The following is a 10,036-nucleotide window of genomic DNA, read 5'->3' as shown; positions in this document are numbered from 1 at the left end:
TAGGCAAACACCAACCCCATCAACATGTCGGTGCAGAACACTTAGCTGTCCCATATCAGATATGGATTTCTACGAGGTCATTAATTGCCTGATTAACAGTAGCTCACCTTCAAACTAGAGAAACTGTAGCATGCCCTCTTTTAGAGGTTTCATTTGCTTGGACTCTTTGGTACTTCAGGCCTGCATCTGGTGTGGTAAGAGGCAAACTGGAGAAAACCAAGCTTGTCCTGGACACTTAGCTACTTTTTTTACTCATAGCTTCATGAAAGGAGTGAACAAAGAAGAAAAATCTCAGGAGAGCTTCTCATGCAAACTCTCACAGTCTCTTTTAGAAGTATCAACTGTGCAGGCAAAAAAAATGTGTGACACCATATTTATTTATTTTAGTTGTGCTCAGAGTTTTACAGGTAGCATCTGTCTTCCCTTTAGACCTTCTCAACAGAAATATAGATATGTAAAAAAAAAAAAAGTTTGAAACCAGCTACACACTCATCACCAATAATCAACTTCTGAAGTGAAAAGCAGAAAAATCCTTTGTTAAAAGAAAGAGTGGTGAGTTTGTGAAGGTTTATCCCAGTCTAGTATTGGAGTTCCTGCTATGGCACAGACCTGTTAGTTTGTAATGTAGAAGATCCAGCCCCCAGAGCCCCTCTAACTCTCATCTACTCAACAGGAGTCAAATCTCTTCTCTAGCAGTGATGAGGACATTCCCAGTAGCTGAAGCTGTGCAAGGGAAACACTTCCTGCAGCTTAGGTGAGCTGGACCTTTTTCAGAAACACTGGGTACCAAGTTTGATTACATGGGATGGAGATGAGGCAGGAAACAAAGGCAGAACAGACTCTTCAAGTAGGTATTGCATGTCCTTGTAGACATGCCTTTCTTAGCACACTGCTCTGCCACGAGGCACTTCAGTAATGGCTGTTGAGAACATCATTCTCAGCTCTGTCAATAGAATCACAGGTAAATTTGTTCTCATTCCTGTGAGAAGTCCCTGAGTTGCAGACCTTAAGGATCTTCCCCCAAACACATCTCAGTGTCATTAGATCATTGAAAAAAGGAGCTGAGCGAGGTCAGTAGCCCGCAGGGAAGCCACCTTTCCGGGAATCGGAGGCTGCAGCCCATCCATCATCTGTTCTGAGAATGGCCTGCACAACTGCATTGCCGCTCATCCATGTGGTATTATGTCTTCTCTTCTTTAGTTCTTCTTCTATACCCTGGAATAAAGAGGTGCATGAGTACAACAGGAGAGAGAGAAACTGCATATGTGCTGCTATCTGTGACCTGCATCCTCCACGGCTACCCAAGCATTTGGTGCCTGTATTAGGTAGGTCCCCTAAAGCTATATGCTGTCCCTCTTCTTCCTTCTGCTTTTTGAGATGCTTTGCTTTGAAGAGGTGGAGTTGAGAAGATATGGCATTTGCAGTGTTCAGTGTAGGCTACCAGTACTGTCCCTGAGCCCCAGAGCATTCTGCCTCACATATTCAGACATTGACAGCCAGGACTGATGGATCCTGTTTGGGGGTAGGACACAGGACTTTTAGAGGGCAGGGCATCCTACTCAATGCAGGCACATATCTTAAGGTAATAACTGAGAAGTTTATTTTGTCTGGAGATGAAAGAGGATCTTCGGGATAGCTTGATGAAAAAAGTTGGCTTATCTAGGAGTGTTTTTGCTAATGAGAGACATGGGATAAGATGCGTACAAAGACCACAGTTGCCTCAGGCCTCTGAAACGCTTGATACCTCAGGGTGAAGTGAAGCTGCCAGCTCAGGGGCGTGGTATCCAGAGCATGGCAGATCCTGCCATCAGGTCACAGACTGACAGACAGTTCTGCGCAGAGACCTTTACTGTGAGATTATTTTCAGGCTTGTTCTCAGCTCCCCGTGCGCACCCTCCCTTGCTAGCACTGTGCCAGCTCTTCGGGATTCATCAGGAGGCCGCACAATAGGACAAGAGCTTCCTGAGGGTCACTGGATTTAGACTACTTGGATGCTTCAGGGCCTGATGTGGTTCACTGTTCTGCAAGTCCTTTGAGCTAAACAACATTTGGAAGAAGATAAATAGTATCAGTTCCAGATGTAGCTTGTGCTTGAACGCACTAGGCCTTAAAGTAGATGTACACTTTGAACAGTTATCGTGACCCAGTGCTGGACCTGTGCCAGCTTTAATACCTCTAACCTAGGAACATTTAGCAAGGTGTCACGATTTGCTGCAAGCATTTGCCGCAAGCACAAGCCTTCCCAACACAGTGAGCCCAGCACCAGACAACAGCACATGCACACCCCAACCTCAAGCCAGACAAACCTCCTCTATTTCCTGCTCCAATTCAGTGATACTGGGAAACAGCTGATCATGAATTCTGGGCTCTTCCACTGCTTTCTTGACATCATAACCAAACCAGAGGGAATTGATGATTGCCTAAGAAAGGCAAAACACCTTAACGTTAGTTATTTGCCTCCAAAGAGATTTGATCCCTGCAGCAGCAGCAGCAAAGGCAGAGATTTCTGAAGGATGTTTACCAGAACACACACACACACACACACACACACACACACACAAACAAAAAGTTATTTCTTGTTCATGCTCCTTCGGGCTCACCCTCTCCTGGCTAAGCAAAACACAGGTACATTGCAGCAGTTCAGCTTGTATATGCTCAGGAGGATTCCCACACAAAGAGGCCATTAGTGGTTGCAATTAACATAACAAAAGGATCAGATCCTCAAGCTGCTGTGGCTGGATTTATCCTGCTCTGATTAAGCCAGTGCTGGCTTATTTAGACACACAACGGTCATCTCGGTGCGAATGCACAGCTACTGCTTCCTGCTACTGTACAACCAGTTTCCTTAAACCTAGCTCATCCCCGCTTGCTTAGATTGCAGGTTGGAGCTGCTGGCAAGTGAAAACAGCCTCAGGATCAAGGGCTCTGAACCCTGCTTGTGGCAACTTTTGCAGAGACTGCTCTCCCGCCTCAGCCAGAGAGCAGGATCCAGCCTGGAGCTCAGAACTACTGTGTCGCTAGCATCAGTGTGCGGCCACCCACCAAACCCAGCAGTGCACAGAAGTCATGCAGAAGGAGTAGGGGAGATGGACAGCAAGGACTGCAGGAGCATGAGACCCCATAGGTTCAGCTGGAGTCCAGCCTCAGCCCAATGCTGCCAAGCCTTCAGGGCAATGGCTAGAAACCCCAGCCTGGCTCAGCACTCAGAGGGGCTGCACCCAGCCAGGCCAGACACTAGCATCCAAGCCATGCCCTGTGCTCCACAGTGCCAATCACTTTTGGTCTAGCTGGGCCTTCAAGTAGCTGCCACAGCAGTTCTCAGAGAGCTTGCCACCATTCCTGGCATAAGTTCTTATGTAGCTCCTCTGCATTACTTTCATTCATATGCCTACTGCTTGGGAGAGCAGTTGAGCTTCCTCTGATTTACTGCTGGGAAGGCCAAAGTAGAAATTAATTACTGCACCCCCTCATTGTCCTGGGGTGAGGACTCTGAGCCAGATCTACCCCATGTCAGCAAGGTGTGGGCCTGAGGGTCTCCTCAGGAATAAGGCATATAGAGAACAGGAGACAGGACACTTAGCAGGACCTTGAGGACTTTCTACTGCAAGCTCTTGGTGGAAGTGAGCTGTGTCGCAATGCAGAAGGAGAAATCCTGGGATATGTAAGGAGGGAATGACATGCCAATTCCCTTTGTGTTAGGGAAGAGACCATTTCTGGAGCGTGTCACAATTTAGCATCACTTTAGAAAACTGGAAAGGTTTGAAAGAGCAACAAGATTTTTTTTTTTAAAAAAAAAACAAGAATAAGCAGCCTTAGCAACCATGTCTAGAACAGGAGCACCTACTACAGCCGCCCAGCACTGAGACCGACCAGAACAATTTACACCATGCCCATTTCAGCTCCTTTTCAAAGTCCTCTTACACACAGGACAAATGTGGGCAACCATCTCCTCTTTCAGGATAAAACTGGTTTAATCGCACACATGTTCAGCTATCAAACACTGTATGAGGGGAAAGGAGGCAGTGTGTCAGTTAGGAAACAGCCTATTTAGTCATTCCAGAAGTGAACAAAGTTTACAATTTTGGATGGGAATGGCTCTAAACTAGACAAAGAGACTAGTTTGCAGAGATCCAGAGGCTAGAAGTCAAAGCTAAATTGAAGTCACACATCTTCTCCTGCAAGTAGTAGGAAGAACTTGCCAAAAGGAAAGACCTGGAGTCATTAAAGGAGGCAATTTAGTAGGAGACCTGTGAAGACCTTGGGGTTGGAGGGTCTGGCCCTCAGAAGGCCAGACCAAATGCTCCCTCCCAGCCACCAGGCCTGCAGTGGATGCTGAGGCCCAGCAGGGAGCACTGGCCATGGTCACATCACACAGACAGAGACTCAAGCCCCTTATCCCAAACCGTGCCTCTCCACAACTTGTTTTGCCTCACCCCTATCCCCAGGGTGCCCATATCATCACATACCAGTGCCGTGGCTGTAGTTATTTTTGTTCCTCCAGAAGCACCAACCACCATCCTGACCTTTTTTGTTTTATCCACCAAGATGGAGGGGCACATGGAGGACAACGGCTGTTTACCTGTTGGGGACACAGATGTGACAGAGGCTCAGCCTCCCACTGGCACCTTACAGACTGCTGGCTCCTACTCCATGTCCAAACCCAGAGCCCCAGTAGCTATCTACCTGACTCAGCTCATACAAGTCTTGCTCAGCCCTTGGGGTCCCAGTCCCTCCTGTACCCACCTCCTTCTTGCTCCTGCAATGCAAAGCTTAGCCCCAGGCCTTTGTGCAGAGGCGAAAGTGCCAGCCTTCCACATCCTGGCTGGGGCTGTCTCTGATGCAGCTGCCTCCCCATCCTTTCACTCCCCTGCCCCTGGCCAAAGCGCCGTGTGCAGGAGGTGGCAGAACCCCCAGCCCACTTTAGCAGCAATGAAATCAGTCTGCAGGTGGAGCAGGCTTGGTGCTCGAGTAGGGTACACAAATGGTCTGTTCAGAGCTGCCCTACAGGCAGCACAGGGAGAAGGATGGACAGTGCCATCTAACACTTTGTGGTCAGCCTCTCCTGCTTCCTCTCTCATAAGACACTTAGAAGAAACCTCTTGTAGCCTCAAGACATTTTACTTGACATGCCCCAAGCTCCCTAGGAAAGGATATCAGGCTGCTGGAAAGAGGCAGGTCCAGGAGTTTTTCTTTAGGTGGCCTCTCCTTCTTCAGGGTGCTCCCAGAGCAGCTGGTTGTGCACTTTCAGCAGGGATGCCAGGTGCCTCACTTTCACCCCCACCCTCAGCAGACAGCCCCAGATCTGTGCCTGATTGCAGACATGCTGCAGCCTGGCTTGCAGACACCACAGCACTAGTATGCAAGATACAGCCACAAGACTGAGTTGGGAAGGCAGTTTACAGCTACCTGGTGCTATGAAGTTTGCTGGAGAAGGAGGGATCCCAAATCCATTGATTATGTTAGGTGAGCTGAAGTCATCCATCTCATCATTAAATATGATTCCGCTCACGTTGGATCGTATATCAGAGCCAAAGCTAAACAAAACAAGTTGGCGCAGACATGTCAAAACCAAAGCAAATCTGGAATGAGCTTCAGGTTAATTACTACAATGTGAAACCTGGGATTTGATGGGAGTAACTCTCCAATCCCTCCTGCTGTAAAAGACATTCTGTCACCGTATGGGGAAAGGAAGCAGTTCATACCCCATGCACCAGCTACACAAAGAGGAAAGGCAGCCTAGAGCCCTGCTGTATAGCTCCCTGCAAGGGCCCCAAGGGGAAAAAACAGCAGAGCAGCTAAATACAATTAATTCCCCTTGTCACTGGGAAGGGCTGCACACCATTTAGAGGTGGTACAACTCAAAGGCTAGGACATTTTGGGAATGATTGGGGTTTTGCTTAGATGGGTCAAGCAGGAGATATACTATGAACAGAAAGAAGAGCCTTTACCCCCCCCAGCTTCAGGCCGTACACACGGAACAAAGCTCTTTCTGACAGCACTCAAAGACAAACACTGCACTTCCAGGCCAGCTGTATTAGCTCAAATTTCTTCTAGATGCCTGGGAAATCAGAGCCTGCAGTGATAGCATGCTTATGAGAAGATTCAGATGCTGTGGATGTCTCCTCGGTGGGTGAACCCAACATGAGAGAGGACCCTAGTTCACATATCTTGGCCTCTGACCCAACCACACAGGACTCAGCATTAAGAACTGACCTGCAAGCTCAGCGGGAGAAGTGCCCATCAGCAGTGCTACCCATCATTGCCCCACTACGGAGATGCCAGTTCAGTGATGTTTTATACCAACCACAGAACCACTAGGAAGACAGCAGAGGCCTACATGGAAGTAACGTCTGAGCTCATACTATTGATTGATGGTGCTGGTGGCGGACACAGCGCTGCCGTCATCGGCCACAACGGAGAGGTGGGATGTACCAGCATCAGCTGCAGTGTGATACACTGGCTCGTAGTAGTCAATTGGATGAGAGACGTCTGTGATTTTCCTCCGGAGACTATCCGCATAGAACTCAGATGTCATGTTTTTGATCGCCTGCCAGAGAAATCGAATGCAGTTACTTGGCAGATTAAGTTCAAGAGACACGTAGTTACAAGGCCGATATCCAAAACTTCAGACCACAGAAGAGTGGCAAGTCCCAGCAATAAGACTATAGTTTTCCAGTGGGAGTCTTCCTCCTTCTTGAAAGGCAGACATGTTACCAAAGAGCATTTTAAGCAGTCACAGAAGAAGCTATTACAATGCACCCTTTTGTGTGGGAAGTTAATCAACATCCATTATTGTAGATCTATGGAAAGCTATCCTCAACACTGCAGTAAGGTATATGCAAACAGTATTACACTTGCTTCAGAGATGAGAGAAGAGGAATAAGGCTGAGAGGATTAGACCAAGGCAAGCCCTGATAATTGCTCTGTAAGTTGCAAGTTTGTGTCCGCCAAGCAAGGCTGTGCTCAGATCCTGCTGCTTTTGGAGGGTCACAGAAATAAGAGCACAAAGTGCAGAGTCGGGAGAAGTAGAGTTCCTGCCTCAGCCCTTCATATCCGTTGGTCCATTTACTACGGGCAGGACTGTGTTCAGAGAGCCACAACAGTACTGTGAGTATCATCTAGTGTATGAGGCTTCAAACTGTTAAAACAGGGAGGGTTAGCCCTAAATACACGTGAAGGCTCCTGGGAAATTGAGGATTTTGCTTCGCCTAAAGCAGGAAGGCTTCCTCCATTTATATCCCTCACAGCTAAGCCATAAATCACTGCCATAGGACCTGGTGCTTTAATTCAGAGATACATTTCAGTGCCTGCCAACAGCAGGTGGTATGGAGCATCCCTGACAATGCTTAGTCACTCACAAACTTGAAGCCATGTTCCAGTCAACACTGGTACTGCAGAAGGAAAAAGCTTTTGCCAGTTACCTCTTCGATGTTAGTAAATTTTGGATCTCCTAGTAAAGTCCTCTTGGCGTAGGCAAAGCGAAAGGCCTCCACAATGCGGTGGTAAGTCAAACCTTTCTCCTCCAGGGTTTTGATGCTGTCAACAGAGAAATTATATCCTGGCAACAGAAGACAAGCCATTGTGAACACAAATGAAGATACATGGTCAATGGGCTGCTAATAAAACTGTGTCAAACAGGATCATCTTGAAGCCCATCACTACAGAGACACAGGGACTGCACTGTCCTAACCTCCACGTGGAGAACACAGGAGCTCTGGTAGTTTTAGGCTCTGTGGGAATCAGCAGCAGGATTTGCACTTGGGGAGGTGTTTTTCAAAGAAGCCTCAAGTACAAGTTAGTTTCCACCCATGCAGGTACTGGGGAAGTGCCCCAATCAGGAGAATATTTTTCCCCTTCACACCTGTGTTTCACATAGCAAGGACACATCCCTGAGTTTACAGCAGAAGAGGAATGTTTCTACTTCTCTGGTCCTTTCTGGGGCTTCAGACACCCTTGAGGAACAGCACTGCTGTTCTTCATCCTCTGGAGTGCTATTGAGGCCCAACTCCCAAAACAGAAGAACAGTTGTCTTTGGAGCTCTCCGAGCTCCTGCTGCCTGCCAGACACCGCTCAGTGGTACTCTCACCTTTCAGTATGTTGAAAATGAGTGCTAGCACTGGGCCACTCAGGGGGGCACTAGGTGTGTACAGGGTAAACTCCCCAAGGGTGATGTTTATAGGGTTTTCAATCACTGTTGCTTTATAATTCTGCAGGTCCTCCATTGTGACAATGCCCCCTAGAAGAGAGAAGAAAACTATAGGTGTGGGTTTATGTGATCTCCAGTGGGAAGAGGAGATAATATTCCATCACCAGGCATCACAGTAAGGACAGGATGGGACACAGACAAATCCAAAAAGTTGCAAGGTAAAGAGAGCAAAGATGGGTGCACAGGAGATTAATTTTTTCCCTGATAGATCCAACTGAGGCTCAGATAGCCTAAGCTTGAAGTTGGACTAATCTGCAGCAGCAAAAAATCTGGTGATCCATTTATTTCTACAGAGGACACCAGTAGTATTAGGGAACAAAATGACCCAAAGAATCCTGTTTACAGGAGGAAGATGCAGCTTTTAGGTGCAGATGTTTTGTGCTGCCCCACAAGTAGATTAATTTGTACCTTCCATTGCCTTTCTTATCAGAAAGGGGAAGACAGTAATTAACGACCACAAATAAAACCAGTAAATGACTTGTTCACATGAGGTTCACTGAAGCTAGCCAATGCTAGCTAGTAAGGATAGGATACTGGCACCATCTAGTGGCATCCAGAGGTTAAACAAACTTATTGCAGGAGCATGTGTTGTTTTAAGTTGTTGGATTCAGGCTCTGTAGCTGGCATGTATCTACTATATTATAGCAAGTCTATGCATTTCTGACTAGAGTATGTTGTCCAGGAATGCACAGTATATACTATGCATTTCTGACTAAATTTGAAATACATCCATTAAACCTCTAAGTGCTAACAACTTCTCTCGGGCATCTTGTTGCCACGGATCTCAGAGGCAGCATTTCAGGCAGTAGGTTTGACCTGCTTCCAAGGGTTCTGCAGGTCACAGGCTCATCCCTGGGTGCTGAACTGCAGCAGTCACATCACTCAGGCTGTTTTGGACAGTGTCCTGTTTCTCACCTACACTCTGGATGTCAGCGATGATCTGTTTTGCCAGGCTTCCTGTGTAAAAGGCATCTGCTCCTTCGTTGGCTATAGTCTCATATGTATGGGCTATCTTAGGCATCTTGACGATATCGCCCTCATGCAGAATTTTTCCTCCTCTGCAGAACACTTCGCTAACAGAGAAAGGAGATTGAGAAGATCAGATCTGAGGTGTAAGTTCAAAACTATGTGTGCCTGTATCAGCTGACACAGTACTTGACTGTTTATGCTGGAGGATCCCTGGAGAGAAGAGGAACTGCCTGAGCCATGCCACATGGGTCCTGACCACATGAACTAGGACATAAAAGCAAATAGTGGCTTCTGACATGGGATTCCACATCATTCAGAATTTGCTTAGCGAAACCTGAAGGAGGGAGCATCGATCTTTGTCACCAAGGCAGGTCACCCTCCCCATCTGCCCAAGGGTTTAAAAACAGCCTCAAGAGGCCTGTGAGGGGCCATAGTCCTTGAACTCGAGCAATTCAATTCAGAGCACAGACCATGAAGCTATGAGGTTCAAAGCTCCCAGTGAGTCCAGGAAAATGCACTTTGATCCCTACTTGTCAGGGCATTTTGAAGTAGACATAGTTCTACCTCTAGCTCCCTCATCATGGATGTGATGCTTTGGCCCTCCAGACGGAAGTGCAGGAGATAGGCCCAGGCTGTCCATCCCAATTGGGTTGCAAAACAACCTGTAGCTAGCAGAGATTTTAAGGAACAAGAAAGGATTAAGCATAATCTCCAGTAGGGCTGGACATAGACACCATGGATTTGACTGTAAGAGGAAATGGAGGAGCATTTAAAACCCTTTATGTTCATAGTCATTGCCAGAAGTGGATGGTCAGAGGCATTGCTCCAGGAAGGCTGACTCCAGGATAAGAGATGACCCAG

General features: G+C 47.3%; 1 protein-coding gene across 2 annotated transcripts in view; it reads right to left on the bottom strand.

Annotated features, from left to right (window-relative positions):
* Positions 1–358: 358 nt before the first annotated feature.
* Positions 359–10,036, bottom strand: part of GGT1 (gamma-glutamyltransferase 1) — a 28,174-nt gene continuing 18,496 nt past the window's right edge. The window contains exons 6-14 of one of the 2 annotated variants that reach the window (XR_010885890.1): positions 9,122–9,279; positions 8,087–8,236; positions 7,422–7,558; positions 6,363–6,547; positions 5,407–5,534; positions 4,467–4,579; positions 2,307–2,420; positions 1,745–2,037; positions 1,166–1,215 (exon numbers count right to left, since the gene is read on the bottom strand). Coding sequence is in view for 1 of the 2 variants with exons in the window: in XM_013944803.2 (XP_013800257.2) it covers positions 1,072–1,215; positions 2,307–2,420; positions 4,467–4,579; positions 5,407–5,534; positions 6,363–6,547; positions 7,422–7,558; positions 8,087–8,236; positions 9,122–9,279 (1,129 nt within the window). In the remaining variant the exon portion in view is untranslated. Of the gene's footprint in view, positions 1,216–1,744; positions 2,038–2,306; positions 2,421–4,466; positions 4,580–5,406; positions 5,535–6,362; positions 6,548–7,421; positions 7,559–8,086; positions 8,237–9,121; positions 9,280–10,036 lie in introns of both variants that reach the window. The other variant, XM_013944803.2, reaches the window with a different exon arrangement.

The sequence above is a fragment of the Apteryx mantelli genome, chromosome 17, assembly GCF_036417845.1.
Source record: "Apteryx mantelli isolate bAptMan1 chromosome 17, bAptMan1.hap1, whole genome shotgun sequence".
NCBI classification, from domain to species: Eukaryota; Metazoa; Chordata; class Aves; order Apterygiformes; family Apterygidae; genus Apteryx; species Apteryx mantelli.
Note: the sequence above shows the minus strand (reverse complement) of the source record. Positions and strands in the feature narration are given on the sequence as shown.